The sequence below is a fragment of the Megascapheus bottae genome, chromosome 38 (assembly GCF_031878675.1).
Source record: "Megascapheus bottae isolate mThoBot1 chromosome 38, mThoBot2.hap1, whole genome shotgun sequence".
Taxonomy (NCBI): domain Eukaryota; kingdom Metazoa; phylum Chordata; class Mammalia; order Rodentia; family Geomyidae; genus Megascapheus; species Megascapheus bottae.
Genome location: NC_143546.1, coordinates 4,224,813 through 4,242,071, shown reverse-complemented (window position 1 = coordinate 4,242,071; position 17,259 = coordinate 4,224,813). Strand labels below are relative to the sequence as shown.

The window sequence follows — 17,259 nt, the reverse complement described above, 5'->3', positions numbered from 1 at the left end:
AAACAAAAACACAGGGACAGTGCCCAGGACCAATACACACACACACACACACACACACACACACACACACACCACCTGTCTCTGCACTCCTGGACACATGTGTGACAGCGTGTACCTGCAGAGGATAGGGTTGCATGTGCAGCCTGCTGGGGCAGGGGTACTGAGCATGCACATGCCTAGCACATAGTAGGTCTGCCTGGCACATAGTAGGCCCGAGATGTGCAAACCCAGAGAGGTAACGCACACATTTGGATACATAGCCACCTGAATCCCTGCCAGGGTGCCAGGTTCAAAGCTGCGTGGTGACGTCTCCATGGACTTGCCATGTGTGTTCAGACAGGGCCTCGGGGCTCCCTGCGACTGAGCCAGGCCATGTTGGGCACAAGAGGTCTCTGCTGCATCTTGGTGCCTGCATGGGCTGTGTTGGTGGCACGTGTGTGTGTGTGTGTGTGTGTGTGTGTGGCGGGTGTGTACGAAGAGGCGTTTCTCTCTCTCCTCTCTCTCTTAGCCCTCACTGCTTTCTGTGGTTTGGTTTCTATAGAAACACTTCCTGTGGCAGAGAAAAGAGGTAGTGAGCTGGTGCACCAGGATGTGAGGGCCCGCAGAGGCACAGCCGGGCTCTCTCTGCAGCCCGCCCTCGGCGCGGCCAGCTCGGGCGGGCACTGCCCAGGCGTCCCCATGGTGGGCGGCCCCCTGGGCAGGGGCCCGTGAGCAGCGGCGGGATGCCAGGGAAACCGAAGCACCTGGGTGTCCCCAGCGGGCGCATGGTGAGTGTGGGTTCCGAGCCAGGGCGACGAGGGTGGGGGGGGACCCGCCCAGGGCGGGGCCCACACTCAGTGCCACACCAGAGCCCAGCGGGCCACGGCAGGCAAGAGAAGAGGGTAGAGACAGCTGCCATGGGACTCAGTGTCCTGAACCTCAGAACTCAGGATCCTTCTAGAAGCCCTGCCAGGGGCACCCCTCCCTCCCACCGTCATGCCACCCTGGAGAGAAGATTAGAAATAAATTGGGCATAGCCTCTGGTCCAGATGCACACACACACACACACACACACACACACACACACACGGGTCCCTTGTCCCCTGCCACTGTCCTTGCACTTCACGCAGCCTCAGCTCTTCCCTCCCCACACCCGAGTGCCAGGGCCAGCTCTTGTGGGGTCAGTCCTCTGATGCCATCTCTTTGGGAAGCTTTCAGGTGTCAGGTGTTTCTTTGGGCCCCCAGGGATGGGGCAAGAAGGATAATCACCTGTCTCATATCCAGCCCCCTGGGAAGTAGGGGTGTAGCTGAGAACTAGGTTACCCCACACTTCTCCCTGGCTGCACAACCCCACTTGGTACTGTCCTGAGAAGATCTGACCCTTCTCCTTCATTCAGCAGTTTGGGGCAGTTTGTGTTGGATCACAGTCTTGAACCCCTTGACACAGTGTTTGGGCGGTGTTAGCCCAGGGTCCCTTCACATGTTCAGCCCGGGTGTGTGTGTGTGTGTGTGTGTGTGTGTGTGTGTGTGTGTGTGTGTGTGTGTGTGTGTGTGTTGGTCCCAGGACTTCAACTCAAAGCCTGAGCCCTGTCCCTTAGCTTTTTCACTTGAACCTCAGCTCCACTTCTGGCTTTTTGGTGGTTCATTGGCACTAAAAAGTCTCAGACTTTCTTTCCCTGGCTGGCTTTGAACTCTAATCCTCAGATCTCAGCCTCCTGAGTAGCTCGGATGCCAGGTGTGAGCCACTATAGCCCAACTTTGAAAGTTGGAGAAGAGCCCATCAGCCTGGCACTCCCTCTCTGGAGGTGAGATTCTTTTCTAGTCATTCCCCTGGCATCCAGGCCATCAAGGCAGGCTCACTCTGGAGCGCAGCCCAGAGCTGCAGGGAAACAGAGAGGGCTGGAGACAGCTCTAACCTTTGTGCCACCTGTGCCAGCCCGTGGCATCTCTACCCCAGAGAGAGCAGGAGGGCACCCCAGTCTCTGTCTGATGTCCAGATGCTGCCTGCAGTGATCACCACAGGTTTATTATTTGCCCTTCTTGGGTCAGTCTGAACTCTCTGTGCCACCTCTTAGAATGCCAGGGGTCACACGTGTCCTGGGAAGATTGACCAGGCATGGGGGGCTTGAGTGAGATTGGAAGTGGAGAGGTGGTTGAGAGCCAATCCATCTATCTGAGTTCTCTACCAAGGGAGACTTGGGAGACTTGATTTGCCAAGGTCAGCTGACAAGCTGACAAGTCAGGATTTGGAGACACTCCCCCTCCTCCAATACTGTCAGGCTCCGGTCCTCTCTCCCAGCGCCCCCTCCCCCCACCTTCACCCCCCAACCTCCTTCCAGATGTGTCTGCAGGGAGCCCCAAGTCCAGTTCATTTGTGTGCCCCCCCACATGCCCTTTGCCCTCCCTCCCCTCACCAGTGGTCACACCTGTTATCCTAGCTACTCAAGAGGCTGAGATTTGACCAGACAACAGTGGCTCACATCTATAATCCTAGCTCCTCAGGAGGCTGAGATCTGAGGATCTCAGTTCTGAGCCAGCTGGGGCAGAAAAATCTGTGAGATTCTCGTCTCCAGTCAACTAGCAAGAAGTTGGTCATAGAGCCGTGGTTCAAGTGGTAAAATGCTCGCCTTGAGCCGCAGTGCCAGCACACATACAAAACAAAGGTGCTCAAGAAATCACCTCTTTTTATTTTATTTTTCCTTGTTAGTGGTGAGGCTTGAACTCAGGGCTTGGGCACTATTCCCAGAGCTTTTTTTTTTTTTTTGCCATTCCTGGGGCTTGAACTCAGGGCCTGGGCACTGTCCTTGGACTTTCTCAAGGCTAGAGCTCTACCACTTGAGCCACAGCATCATTTCTGCCTTTTTCTATGTATGTGGTACTGAGCAATTGAATCCAGGGCTTTGTGCATGCTAGGCAAGCACTCTACCACTAAGCCATGCTCCCAGCTACTGTCCCCAGATATCTCTCTCTCTCTCTCTCTCTCTCTCTCTCTCTCTCTCTCTCTCTCACACACACACACACACACACACACACACACACACCATTGGCCTTAGCCTATTCCTGCCTCAGGTTCTAAAACCCTAGGCCTCTCAGCTCCTTTTTCCTCCAATGGAAAGCATGCAGAACAAGAGGGAGAAGACCTCAGGCTCCAGAGACAGGCCAGCGTGGCTTCTGAGGTAGTTCTGGTTTTCTAGCTGTGTGATCTACTTGGACCTCAGTTTCCTCATCTGTAAAGTGGGAGGAACAGTTTCCTGCCCTGAAGGATGAAGACAGAACGGTACAGTGGAGAGCAGGGCTAATCTGCCACCCAGTGGGAACTCAGGAAAACCAGCCTCTCTTCCTCTCTGTCTTCTAGTCAGCCCCTCGTCCTGAGTCTCCCCTGGAGTCTCCATTGAAGACGCCACCCCCAATGTGGGTCTTGGGGTGTCCACACCCTTCCTCAGCCACCGTTCTTCCTCTTTTCCTCTATTTGCTCACTGCTTCTCCTCAGATGGGGTGGGGGGGTCAGGTGGGGGGTTGGGGCCAGCTTAGTCCAACTTCCCCAGGCCAGATATCTGTGCAGGTTGGAGTCTCTCGACTTTTCTGTACCCCCACTTTGTTGAGATGCTACTGTGAGCACAGCAAGGCTAGATGCTTTGCTAGGCAGGACTCATGCAGACTTCACATCAGCTTAGGAGCTTGGGGAAACTGGGTGAGCAGGGAGAAACTGAGTCTTCAGGGGCAATCACTTGGCCCTAAATGGCAGATCTTTCCAGTTTCTAGATTTCTGTCCCTACACTGGCTCAGATGCCATTATGCTGATCCAGGTAATGGAGAAAGAGAGAGACAGGAATCAAGACATTTAGGTGGCAGCCACAGGTGATGGGATGGCCAGAGGCTGAGCCTTTGTGATGGGTACCACAGCCTGAGAGGACTGAACCACAGACAGGTAGCTTCTCTGGAGGCTGAGATGTGAGGATTGCCATTCAAAGCCAGCTCAGGCAGGAAAGACCCTGAGATTCTTAGCTCCATCGAGCCACCAAAAAACTGCAAGTGTAGCTGTGTCTCAACTAGTAGAGCCCCCATGTGCAATAAAAAGAAAGAGCTAAGTTCACACTTCAGGATTGGCACAAAATAAATAAAGGATGCCTCTGGAGGAAAGGCAAATTCCTTTCCCTCACCCAGAAGCCACGGGGCTAGCAGGAGAGAGCTGTGATGGGCAGAGGGGTGGAGGGAAGGGGTGCTCAGGAGAAGGGTCCTTGGAGATGGCGGTTGTGAACAGGCAGGGGGTGACAGAGTTGCAGGGTCTGCCACTGCAGGAACTCAGGCAGAGGAAAAAACAAGGCAGGAGAAGCAGGCGTGTGTAGGGTGCAGGAAAAATAGAAAAGTTTGATGGAGTGTAGGGGAGAGGTGAGGGGGAGGGAGATGGGTGACGCAGGGAGGGGTTTATTAGTCAGGCCCAGGTGGGTTTTAACTGTCATGTAGCAACGGTAACCAGGGTGCAGAGATTCCAGAACAGGATGGGACAGCTGGAAGGGTGAAGCCAGAAGAGGACCTAGGAATTAACCCTACTTCTTAAGATCACAGACTTTTGATTCAAATGACTGGAGAAATCAGGCCTCTGAGAAGCCAGATGTCAGTGGCTCAAGCCTGTAATCCCAGCTACTCAGGAGGCTGAGATCTGAGGATCATGGTTCAAAGCCAGCCTGGGCACTAAGGAACATGAGACTCATATCTAATTAAACACTAGAAAACGGGAAGTGGGGCTGTGGCTCGAGGGGCAGGGTGGTAGTCTTGAGCTGAAGAGCTCAGGGGGCAACGCCCAGGCCCAGAGTTCAAGTCCCCCAGACGTCAAAAAAAAAAGGAGCCACGGGAAGAGGGTGGGTGACGATCCCAGGAGAACTGGAGGGGGTGAGGGCAGTGGTGGTACAATCCCTGGAGCTGGGAACACCGCTGCCTAGCAGGGGGGTGGGGAAAGAAGGAACACACTACACATGCAGGCATTTGGAATGGCAGAGTAAGAGCTGGCTACAAAGCCTCCTGGCTTCAGGCTCCAACCCCAGGAGTGAGAGAATCTCCTGCAGCGGTGGGGAGTGCTAGGATGGGAGGTGGGGTGGCTTGGATGACACAGGTTACATGGGGGGGCGAGTAAGGGAGGGGAGGGTAGGCAGGCACTCTGCCCAGACTTTCTCACCTGCTCGGCTACCTCTTATCCCGTGACCCTAATGGAAGATTGGGTTCCTTCAAACAGGTCTTTATGATTATTTGAAAGGAGTGGGACTAAATCTTGAACTCAAGGCTTGGACAGTATCCCTTGGCCTCTTTGATCAAGTCTGGTGCTCTACCACTTGAGCCACAGCCCCACTTTGGGTTATTTGGAGATAAATGTACCTTTCTGTCCAGGCTGGCTTTGAACTGTGATCCTCAGATCTCAGCCCCCTGGGTAGCTAGGATTACAGGTGTGAGCCAGCAGTGTCCCAGCCTTGTACTCTGGTAGGAAGAGAAAGGGATTTGCTCTTGGGACCGGCTGAGTTTTAATGGCTCGTGAGACTTTTTTTTGGGGGGGGGGTGATGTTACTAGAAAGTTGGCTATGTGAGGTTAAAGCTGGAGATTTAGAGTGAGGGCCAAAGGGTCCAAGACAGACCCAAGGAAGAACAGAATGCAGGAGGGGGAGGACGTATCCTGGAGAACTTCTAGAAAGGTAGGAAGAGAACGAAGAGAACACATTGCGAGAGTCCTTTCCAGAGGGTGAGTTTCTGTCTCCACAATGGCTGGGATTCCCAGAGGTTAGAGTGGAGAATTGAGCTCACCTGGATAGCAATGTTATAACGTGGTCTCTGATCCTCCATCAGCAAGGCCTGAAAACTTATGGGAAATAAAGAACCTGGGACCCCCATCCTGGATGGATCTAAAACACTACACCCTGCAAAGGGGGTGAGACGTGCAGAAGAACTGGCAAGCCAATGAGGAAACAGTTACAATGCGGTTTGGGGCTGCAAAGACATCTCGCTTTCCAATAGCAAGCTCAGATCTCACCCTTCCATGCGTGCTTCTGTTCTATATGCTATAAATACGGTATTACACAGAGTCAATCTTTCTAGTGACCCAAGGAAGGAATTAGCATCATTTTTATTTACAGATGGAAGCCACCAGGTGAACTGACTTTCCCAGAGTCCCAGAGTCTCTCTCGTAGGAGAGAAAGTATATAGATAATGGTAAAAGGGGAGAGGAAGGGGTTTCTGGTGGCTCATGCCTGGAATCCTGGCTACTCAAGAGGATGAGATCTGAGGATCACATTTGGAAGCCGGGCTGGGCAGAAAGTCTGTGAGATATTGAACTCCAAATAACCAGAAAAAAAAAGCGAGAAGTGGAGCTGGGGCTTAAAGAAAGAGTGGTAGAGTACCAGCCATGAGCATAAAAGAGCTAAGAGTGCCTTGGCCCCGAGTTCAGCAGGGGCTGGGAGACAGGAATGAAGCCACTTGAAGGTATTTTGTGTACATCCCAGCACACAGTGGTTGGCATATGTTGGAAAAGGAGCCAGGACAGACTGACAAAAACCCTGGATAAGCAGTGAGATTGGCGAGGGACATGTAATATGGCAGAATCCAGTTTCCAGTCTCCAGGGAGGTTGGGCCCAGACCTGTGTTCTCTTGATTTGTTTCTCATCGGGCCCTGCTCTGACTTTCTATCTTGGGTCTCTCCTAGGTTCTGGCTGTCTCGGATGGAGGTAAGTGACAAAAGGTGTGGGGAAGGCTTGGTTGGAGCGTGGAAGGAGGTTGAACACAGGAATGGGCCTGCAGAGGAGATGGATATTGGGCCAGGGCCTGGGGGAGGAGGAAAGCTCATCTCCTTGCCCATTCCCCTGCAGAGCTGAGCAGTACCACAGGGTCCCAGAGCCAGAAGGAGGGCAGAGGCAGCTCTCTCAGCATCCACAGCCTTCCGAGTGGTCCCAGCAGCCCCTTCCCTGAGGAGCAGCCGGTGGCCAGCTGGGCCCTGTCCTTTGAGCGGTTGCTGCAAGACCCACTGGGCCTGGCTTACTTCACGGTGAGCCCTGGGGTGGGAAGGGGTGAGGAAGAGAGGGGCTCTTCACCAGGCACCCCTCCCCGAGCCTCCTTTGGCTCCCTCCCCTCCCAGCAGCTCTTCCTTCTCTCCGTCTTCATCTCTGCTTCTTCTTCTGCCTGTGCCTCCGGATCTGGCACCATCTGTCTGTCTGGTCTCCTGGCCTCGTTGTCTGTCCCAGTGTTTGAACAGGTCCCCTGATACAGACTGTGTCTGACAGGCCTCCCCCTCCTCCTCCCCCCTCCTCCCCCTCCCCCCCTCTCCCATTCCTCCTCCCCCTCCCCTCCTCCTCCAACTCCTCCTCCCCCCTCCCCCTCCCCCCTCTCCCATTCCTCCTCCCCCTCCCCTCCTCCTCCAACTCCTCCTCCCCCCTCCTCCTCCCTCCCTCCTCCCCTCCCCCTCCTCCTCCCCCATTCCTCCTCCCCTCCCCTCCCCTCCTCCTCCCCCTTCTCCCCCTCCCCTCCCCCCTCCTCTTCCCCCCTCCCCCCCAGGAGTTCCTGAAGAAGGAGTTCAGCGCGGAGAACGTGACTTTCTGGAAGGCCTGCGAGCGTTTCCAGCAGATCCCAGCCAGCGACACCCAGCAGGTGGGGGCGGGAGAGGAGAGGGGCGCGGGAGGGTGGGGTCCGCCCGGCCGTGCCCCTGACCTCCGCCTGGCCCTCCTCCCCCAGCTAGCGCAGGAGGCCCGCCACATCTACCAGGAGTTCCTGTCCAGCCAGGCTCTGAGCCCGGTGAACATCGACCGGCAGGCCTGGCTCGGCGAGGAGGTGCTGGCCCAGCCCCGTCCGGACATGTTCCGGGCGCCGCAGCTCCAGGTGGGCGGGGCCGGCAGGGGATGGCGCCGAGGGGCGTGGCTGGAGGGGGACGGGGCGTGGCCAGGCCCGGAAGGGGCGGGGCCTGGGCGGTGAGGTGCCAAAGCTGGAGATGAACTACGAGATAAAGGGCGGGGCCTACTTAACATCGTGGGCGTGGTCTATACGGGGCGGGGCGAAAACGGGAGTCTGGTCTGGGCGGGGCCAGGGCGGGACCTAACAGGTGCTGGGCGTGGCCTGTGGTGGGGGCGGGGCCAGAGGCTCCGTCCAGGGGCTGGGGCGGGACCTAAGAGTTGATGGGCGTGGTGTGTGATGGGGCGGGGCCAGAGGCTCCGTCCAGGGGCTGGGGCGGGGCCTAACAGCTGGTGGGAGTGGTCTGTGATGGGGGCAGGGCCAGAGGCTCCATCCAGGGGCTGGGGCGGGGCCTAACAGCTGGTGGGAGTGGTCTGGGATGGGGGCGGGGCCAGAGGCTCCCTCCAGAGGTTGGGGCGGGGCCTAACAGCTGGCGGGCGTGGTCTGTGATGGGGGCGGGGCCAGAGGCTCCCTCCAGAGGTTGGGGCGGGGCCAGCTGCAGAGCCTGCTGAGCATCTGCTTTCCGGGGGTCCTGAGTCTCCCTCCCGACCCGGCCTGGTCCTGCAGATCTTCAACCTGATGAAGTTCGACAGCTACGCGCGCTTCGTCAAGTCCCCGCTGTACCGCGAGTGCCTCCTGGCCGAGGCGGAAGGGCGGCCCCTGCGGGATCCTGGCTCCTCGCGCCTCGGCAGCCCGGACACGGCGAGGAAGGTGGGGACCGGGGGCGGGGCTCGGCGGGGACGCCCCGGGGTGCGGGTCTGCGGGTGCCAGCTCGCGACCCGCACGGGCTCGGTCGGCACCAGAGCCTTCGTTGTGCCCGCAGAAGCCGAAGCTGAAGCCGGGGAAGTCGTTGCCGCTGGGCGTAGAGGAGCTGGGGCAGCCGGCGGCGGCCGAGGGTCCGGGGGGCCGCCCGCTCCGCAAGTCCTTCCGCAGAGGTGAGGCCCGGGAGAGCACGGGCGCCCCGGCCCGTGCCCGCTGCGCACCCGCCGCCCCCCTCCTTCCTCCGGACCCAGACTGGGGTCCCAGGCCGCCCCGAGCCGAGCTGCGGAGCTCCCGCCTGCAGTCGATCCCGGGATCGAGGTCCCAGGTCAGCCCCGGGAAGGGAAATCTGCGAGACGCTTGTCTCCAGTGAAACGCGAAACAAAAAGCTGTGCAGGAGCTGTGGCTCGAGTGGGAGAGGGCCAGCCTGAGCCAAAGGCCCCGGGCTCTGAGACCAAGCCCCAGGATCTCTCTCACACACACACCCCCGATCTCAGGTCACCTGGGGCCCTAGGGTGGCTCTGTTCCCAGGCTAGACCCCGGAATTTCGGGAGCAGCTTCAGCCGGGCCCTGCGGAGGCCTCCCCCGACCGGTGGGTGAAGGGAAGAGGCGCTGCTCCCATCTACTTCTCCTTCTCTCCCAGAGCTGACCGGAGGCACCTCTAGCTTGGCCTTGCGCCGAGAATCTCAGGGTTCCCTAAATTCGTCTGCCAGTCTGGACCTCGGTTTCCTCGCCTTTTCCAACAGATCTGAGGTGAGCCAAATACTGGGGGTGGGGGGGTGGGGATGAGGTCTATGTCCACCCGGGTCCTCAACTTCCATTCCTGATGGGCTGCATCTCCCCTCAGCCTCCTTCCTTTCTTCCCGTCATCACCCCTCGGGCCCATGCAAGGGGCCCGTGCTCATGCAGCTTCCTCTGCATGGGTGTGAGCAGTGGGTGATCTCCCCATGTCTGGGTGTATTCCTGGAGAAGGATCCATCTTGGCTTGCCTCTAGGTGTGCCCTTGAATAATAAGTGTGTGTGTGTGTGTGTACCCTCCTCCCCCGGGGAGTTTACTAGGGTCCGCATACCTGTCTGTCTGCGTGTGTACACATCACCTTCACCCCCTGCTTGTACCCCAGAACCAGAGCCACCGGAAGAGCCTGGGGAGCACAGAGGGTGACAGCGAAAAGAGTCCAGGAAAATACTGCTGTGTGTACCTCCCAGACGGCACAGCTTCCCTGGCCCTGGCCCGACGCGGCCTCTCCATCCGAGACATGCTGGCAGGCATCTGTGAGAAGCGAGGGCTCTCTCTGCCCGACATCAAGGTCTACCTGATGGGTAATGAGCAGGTGAGAACCTCACTTTACCTGCCTCTCTGTCTAAACACCTTCCCAATTTTGACTGGCATTTCTAGTCACCTGAACCAACTGACATTCTCCTTGTTTTGTTTTGTTTTGGGAGGAGACCTGTTCTGGGGCTTATCATCAGGTGAGCCCCACAGGTTGTAATTAAGAGGAAGACTGAAACTTCCAGAAGGAGTATCTTGGGAGTGGTTAGACATTTCTTCTGTGAAGCCGTCTGGAAAGGCGGCAGTTGACATGGTCAGAGAGGATTTCATGTGGCAGAGCTGGGGGAGGAGAAGAGCATTCAGGGCCAAGGGAACAGCTGAAGCAAAGATCTGCCAGCTGGATACTTGAAGGGACAAGTTCAGGGACCTGGAGCGTGGAGTGTGAGGACAGCAGTAAGAGGGACTCTGCCAACTGTCTCAGGCCACCAAAGCAGCTGACAACAGCCCAGATGGGTTTTTGTGCCTGCTAAATATAACTTCACCACCCACGTTCCACCTGTCTCTGCCACAGCACAGCACAGGCCTGCTGTCTGGGAGAGGCCTCCCCTTCTCCTTCTGGGGCTTCCACAGGCCATAGAGCTTCTGTGGGGAGTAGTCTGGACAATTACCATTGATTTTCTTTTGTGTGCCAGTACTGTGTCCTAAGGGACATGGTCCCTTGGCTTTTTTGCTCAAGCCTGGTACTGTACCATTTGAGTCACCATAACCCCACTTCTAGCTTTTTGTCCCCAGAGACTAATTGTTGCTAAAGAGTCTCAGGGATAGCCAGGTATGGTGGTTCACGCCTGTCATCCCAGCTACTCAGGAGGCTGAGATCTGAGGATCAAGGTTCGAAGCCAGCTCTGTCACTAGAGACCGAGAGACTCATCTCCAGTTAATCACTAGAAAATCGGAAGTGGTGCTGAGACTCAAGGGGTAGGGGTGGTAGCCTTGAGCTGAAGAGCTCAGGGACAGCACCTAGGCCGAGTCCAAGCCCCACGACTCCCCTCCCGTACCCCCCCACAGAGTCTCAAGGACTTTCCTGACCCATGCTGGCTTTGAACTCTGATCCTCAGATCTCAGCCTCCTGAGTAGCTAGGATGACAGGCGGGAGCCTCATTGGAGGTCACAGGAGGCAATAAAGGTGGTTCTCAGGGAAACAAGAGGTGGCTGGGGTCCGGAAGGGACTTAGTTCTTGCCTGGTTGTTTGCAGAAGGCCCTGGTCCTGGATCAGGATTGCACTGTGCTGGCAGACCAGGAAGTGCGGCTGGAGACCAGGATCACCTTCGAGTGAGTGCTCCTCCCATCCTCCACCCCCCAAGGCCAGGCACCTCACAGGGTAGAGCTGGGATCCCCAGGATTTCACATTCTCTCCAGCCCCGCCCCCCAGCGAAAGAAGCCCCGCCCCTGGCCCTAGAGGCCCCACCCACACTCTGCTCACCGAGTTGGGTAAAGAGAACCACGCCTCCTTACATTCGAAGCCCTGCCTCTTGATGTTGCCAGCCCCGCCCTGGTGCAGAGCCCCGCCCCCTCCCCGGGGCGGGCTGGCGGTTTAGAGCCACGCCCACCTTCTGGGGGAAAGCTCCGCCCCCTCCCCCGGGGCGGGCTGCGGTTTAGAGCCACGCCCACCTTCTGGGGGAAAGCTCCGCCCCCTTCCCAGGGCGGGCTGCAGTTTAGAGCCACGCCCACCTTGGGGAAGCTCCGCCCCTCCCTGAGACAGGCTGCGGTTTAGAGCCACGCCCATCTTCTTGGGAAAGCTCCGCCCCCTCCCCGGGGCGGACTGCAGTTTAGAGCCACGCCCACCTTCTGGGGAAAGCTCCGCCCCCTCCCCGGGGCGGGCTGCGGTTTAGAGCCACGCCCACCTTCTGGGGAAAGCTCCGCCCCCTCCCCGGGGCTGGCCGGGCTCTCCCGCGCTCTGCAGCGCCAGGGTCCCCTGCAGGCTGGAGTTGTCCCCGCTGGAGCGCGTGGTGCGGATCTCCGCCAAGCCCACCAAGCGGCTGCAGGAGGCGCTGCAGCCCATCCTGGGGAAGCATGGCCTAAGCCTGGAGCAAGTGGCATTGCACCGGGTGAGCTGCGGGTGTGCTGCGGGGGAGGGGAGGAGAGGGAGGGGACTCTCTGTGACATGGACCAGCTGACCTGTCCCCTCAGCCAGGCGAGAAGCAGCCGCTGGATCTGGAGAAGCTAGTAAGCTCAGTGTCTGGGCAGAGACTGGTTTTGGACACTCTTCCAGGTAAAGAACCTTGGGACTTGATGGGGTCCCAGATGGGAAGGAGAAAGAAAGAAAGGAAGGAAGGAAAGGAAAGGAAAAGAACAATCCACGGTGCTCTTTCTTGCAGGTGTGAAGATCCAGGATGCCAGCCACATGGCCTCCTGCGGCAGCAGCCAGGTGCGCAAGACAGCCCTGGGGTGCCTGGGTCACCAGCTGCCTCTTGCCAGCACCTCCTGATTGTGGCTCTGACCCTACACTCTTGCAGGGATATCCTTCTAGAACCCAGAACAAGGCCGCGCACTCCTCTTCACTGCCCTCCAGTTCACTGGCGGAGGCGTCTAGCAGTTCCTCCGAGAAACGACAGACCTTTGACATTGAAGGTACCAGGAGGGGGCAGGGACAAGGGACAGGGGATAAGAGAGAAAGGACAAGTGGGATTGCCATTAGAGGGCCTTGAACTAAGGCAGACGGGGCTGAGAGCCACTGGGGCTGGCACAGGAGCAGCCTGGGAGCTCCCTAGCTGGGCACCAGTGATTCATGCCTCGCTACTCAGGATGCTGAGATCTAGGACCTCAGTTCAAAGCCAGCCCAGGGAAGGAAAGTCTAGAGATTCTTTTCTCCAATAAAGAAGCAAAAAGACAGAAAGGGAGCAGTGGCTCAAGTGGACAGCACCCAGACCCTGAGTTCAAGCCCCGGGATCAACACGTGCGTGCGTGTACACACACACACACACACACACACACACACACACACACACACACACACACACATTTCCAACCCCTACCTAGGCCTCGTGGAGCTGCTGAATCGGGTACAGAGCAGCGGAGCCCACGACCAGAGGGGCCTTCTTCGAAAAGAAGACCTGGTGCTTCCAGAATTCTTGCAGCTGCCTGTCCAAAGGTCCAGCTCCCAGGAGACCCTCCCACAGACTGAGTCAGCTGCCCAACCCAAGGGGGGCTCTGTGGGCACCACAGCCCATTCAGCCCTCTGACACCTGTAGAATGGTCCAGGCCAAGCTGCATGGCACCTAGCGGGCCGAGCATGCTATGGGTCCGCTCTGCATGCCCTGTCTTTGTGCCAGGAATTATCCCTGTCCCCTCCTGCCCTGGGCAGGCCCGTGGGAGGAGGAAGAGGGGGGACTCAGAGGGGCCACACCCCACAGCTGCAGCCACCTGGCCTCTCACTTCCATGCCATGCAGCCTGGCCACAGGGTGGAGGCGGGCCGAGCCCTTTTGCTGTGCCCAGCACAGAGGGATGGCGTTGGCTGTGCCAGCCTCCCCAACCTGTGCCAAGCAACGTCAGGAGGCGGGGTTGGCCCCTGTGGGTCCAGGTGGGCAGCCCCTCCCTCTGCCACGTAGAACCCACTGTACATTCCAATCTCATGGTTGGCTGGGGACAGCTGGGTTTGTCCTGAATGTATGATATTGTTACTGTAATAATAATTATTATTCTGTCAACGAGGTGTCTGCCCTGCGCACGGTCTCCTTCCACCACCCCACCCACACTGCTCCTGTCACCAAGGGAGGCGCAGTGCCTGGAAATCCTTGGGGACCTCGGCTTCTTTTTAGAACTTCCCTTCCCGATTACACAGAATATAAAGTGGTAGAGTAAATGGCTGAGTCTGTGCCACTACAGACCCTCCATGGTTCTGCCTGCACCCTCTTCTACCAAAGACTCAGAGCCAGGTACCCAGTGCTCATGCCTGTTACCCTAGCTTCTCAGAAGGCTGAGGTGTGAGGATCAAGGTTCAAAGCCAACGAGATAAGCAGAAAAAGCTAAGGGACAGTGTCTAGGCCCCGAGTGTAAGCCCCAGGACTGGCAACACACACACACACACACACACACACACACACACACACACACACACACACACACAGTGAAAATGAGACCTGAGAATCATGATTCAAAGCCAGCCCAAGCAGCAAAGTCCGTGAGTGCTGGCATTTGAACTCAGGTCATTCATAATCTCTCATGACCTCAAGGAGAGCTGTGGCTTAAGTGGTAGAGTGGCAACTTTGAGCTGATAAGCCAAGGGACAGTCCCCAGGCCTTATATTCAAACCCCAACTCTGACATGCACACACATACACATACACACATGTAAAACCAAAATGTCTTGCTTGGCATATACTTTACCACTTTGAGTCACACCTCCAGCCTTTTTTATTGCTTTATTTTTTCAAATAAAGTCTTGTATTTTGCCTGGGTTGGCCTGAGGCAAAGATCTTCCCATCTCTGTTTCTCACGGCTGGGACTACACCTGTGAATCACGGTGGCAGGTCATATTCTCACGGTCTTCTGGTGGAACTCAGAAGAGCCGGAAATATGAATGTGTGGGGTGGAAGGTCTAGACGTGAGTTGCTCTGTGATTCTTGGAGCATCACAGAACTGCTCTTCAGACATCAGACTCGGAGGTAGAGCAGAGACACAAGGCTAGGGGAAGCTGGACGCTGGTGATTTACCCCTGTCATCTTAACTGCTAAAGAAGCTGAGATCTGAGGATCCTGGTTCAAAGCCAACCCAGGTAGGAAAAGTCCAAGACTCTTACCTCCAGTGAACCACGAGAAAACCAGAAGTGGGGCTGTGACTCAAAGTGTCCTTGAGCAACAGAGCTCAGGGACAGCACCCAGGCCCTGAGTTCAAGACCCGTGACAGATCCAAAAGAAAAAGGCCAGAAGAGAACAAGCATGGATAAAAACCACTATAGTGCCCACATCTGGGCCAGCTAGGGTGGTGGCATCTGGGTGAAGTGTGTAGGTGGGGCTAACACAAAGCCATGGGCCTACCATCTCCGATCAGGCCAGTGTGAAGGACGCGGGGCTGGAGGACACATTGTAGGACCTCCAGTATGAGGTGACTTTTTAGAAAAAGTCCAAAGCAGCCTCAGCTATTTCGGCCACAGACTTTGGCCTCACCCATCAATGAGTGACCAGCACGTGGGTCAGTTAGATTAATTATTATACTAGGTGCGTAACCCCAGCACAGGGATGGGGTGTCCTGTGGTCGGCTATCCCTGCCCTGGGCTTCCAGGAGATGGATGGGGCCTTGAATGAAGCAATGGCTCAGGTCCCTATCTGTTCTCTCCGCTGGGGTTCCACAGAATGCATTGAAATCCAGGCTTTTAGCCAGGCACTGGTGACTCCCGCCTGCCATCCTAGCTACTCAGGAGGCTGAGATCTGAGGATGATGGTTGGAAGTCAACCTGGAGAGGAAAGTCTGTGAGACTTATCTCCAAGGAAAGACACACACACATTGGGGCTGGGAGTTTGGCCTAGTGGTTAAAGTGCTTGCCTAGCATGCATGAAGACCAGGGTTCAATTCCTCGGTACCACATATAGAAAAAAGCCGGAAGTGGTGCTGAGGCTCAAGTGGTAGAGCTCTAGCCTTGAGAAAGTCCAAGGACAGTGCTCAGGCCCTGAGCTCAAGCCCAGGACTGGCAAAAAAAAAAAAAAGACACACACACACGCCTGAAGTGAAGCTGTGGCTCAAGTAGTAGAGCACCTGCCTTGAGCATTTTTCAGGGACAATACCCAGGCCCTGAGTTCAAGTCCCAAAGCCAACAATATAAAACAAACCAGTGCATGAACAGATTGATCTTGAACACTGGGGTTTTCTTCCCTTGTTTATTTATTTGGTTTTGTTTTTTGTTTTTTTTTTCTGCCAGTCCTGGGCTTGAGCTCAGGGCCTGAGCACTGTCCTTGAGCTTTCTCAAGGCTAGAGCTCTACCACTTGAGCCACAGCACCACTTCAGGCTTTTTCTATGTATGTGGCACCAAGGAATCAAAGCCAGGGCTTCATGCATGCTAGGCAAACACTACCACTAGGCCAAACTTCCGGGCCTCTTCCCTTGTTTGTCCTTAAATTTTATGTCCTGCTGAAAGCTCCTGGCCCACCGTGTATACTGAAGGAGCAAGTGGCTCAGAAACACCAATGACACCCTCTCATTTTCATCATGTCGGCATGACAGCTGTCTCCTCCCCCCCACTCCCCTCACCCCCGGCCAGGAGACTCGGGGTCACTATGGCCTTGGAGGCCACTTGGGCTATCTTCTCAGGTTATGTGATGTCTCAGCAGCATTTGTTCCTCCTCCTGGGAGAGAGAGAGGAGAGGGATGGGGAAGGGAGGGAGGGAGAGGGAAGAGAAAAGGAGGGAGCACGCATGCGCACACACGTGTTAGGTCTGGTGGTCCACACCTATCTTCCTCGCTACTCAGGAGTCTGAGAGCTGAAGATCCTGGTTCGAGGGAACCTGGGATAGCCTGGACTTGGAATGAAGGATTCATCAGCCACGCAGAGGCAAATTAAAGGCAGAAAAACCATGCAGAAAATTGCCAACTTCTTTAGTGGAGGAAAGCTGGGTCTGGGTCACCCTGGAGATTTCTGTGGGGACTTTGAGTCACCAGAGGTTGGGAAGAGCTGTGAACCTGGGCTGGCTCCTCTATACAAGGTGGGGTCCCCTCAATATTTGAGAGAGTTTATGCACAAAAGCAAGCTACGGGTGGCATGGGTCACCTATCTCGTTCGACTGGACAATTCACTGAGAAGCAAATGAATTGTCTTTTTCTAAGGGAAAGGAGTAAGGGGTCCAGAGAGGTGAAATGACTCACCAGATTGTGACTTAAAGGTGGCTAGCATTGCCAGTCTTGCTCAGAGTAGAAACTCAAGTAATGTACTTAGGGAAGGCACATAACTGCCAGATTGGATAGTGGATGGATGATGTATCAATTATTGATGGATAATGAATGAATGATGGATGGATGGATGATAAATGATGGATAGATGATGGATGGATGGATGGATGGATGATGGACAAACAGATGAGTGATGAATGGATCATGGCTGGATGAAAGCTGAATGATGAATGATGGTGGGTGATGGGTGGGTGGATGGAGGAATGGAAGGAGGAGTGGATGGATAGATAATGGATGATGGATAAATGGATGGGTGGATAAATGAGATGGGTAGATCAAATGGTTATACCAGGAAAAGGAATTGGTAACGTAAAACTATTCAGGGGCTGGGAATGTGGCTTAGTGGTAAAGTGCTTGCCTAGCATATATGAAGCCCTGGGTTTAATTCCTCAGT

The 17,259-nt window shown here is 56.1% G+C and overlaps 1 protein-coding gene across 1 annotated transcript; it reads left to right on the top strand.

The window, feature by feature from the left end:
* Positions 1 to 566: 566 nt before the first annotated feature.
* Rgs14 (regulator of G protein signaling 14) lies at positions 567 to 13,633 on the top strand. Its single transcript, XM_090325421.1, has 15 exons — positions 567 to 767; positions 6,665 to 6,686; positions 6,828 to 7,003; positions 7,510 to 7,602; positions 7,687 to 7,830; positions 8,467 to 8,610; positions 8,723 to 8,834; positions 9,302 to 9,411; positions 9,780 to 9,989; positions 11,181 to 11,257; positions 11,907 to 12,033; positions 12,116 to 12,197; positions 12,304 to 12,353; positions 12,442 to 12,556; positions 12,965 to 13,633. Exons 1-15 carry the CDS (start codon positions 723 to 725, stop codon positions 13,165 to 13,167), a joined length of 1,710 nt encoding a protein of 569 aa, XP_090181547.1. The 5' UTR covers positions 567 to 722; the 3' UTR covers positions 13,168 to 13,633.
* The last annotated feature ends 3,626 nt before the right edge of the window (positions 13,634 to 17,259 follow it).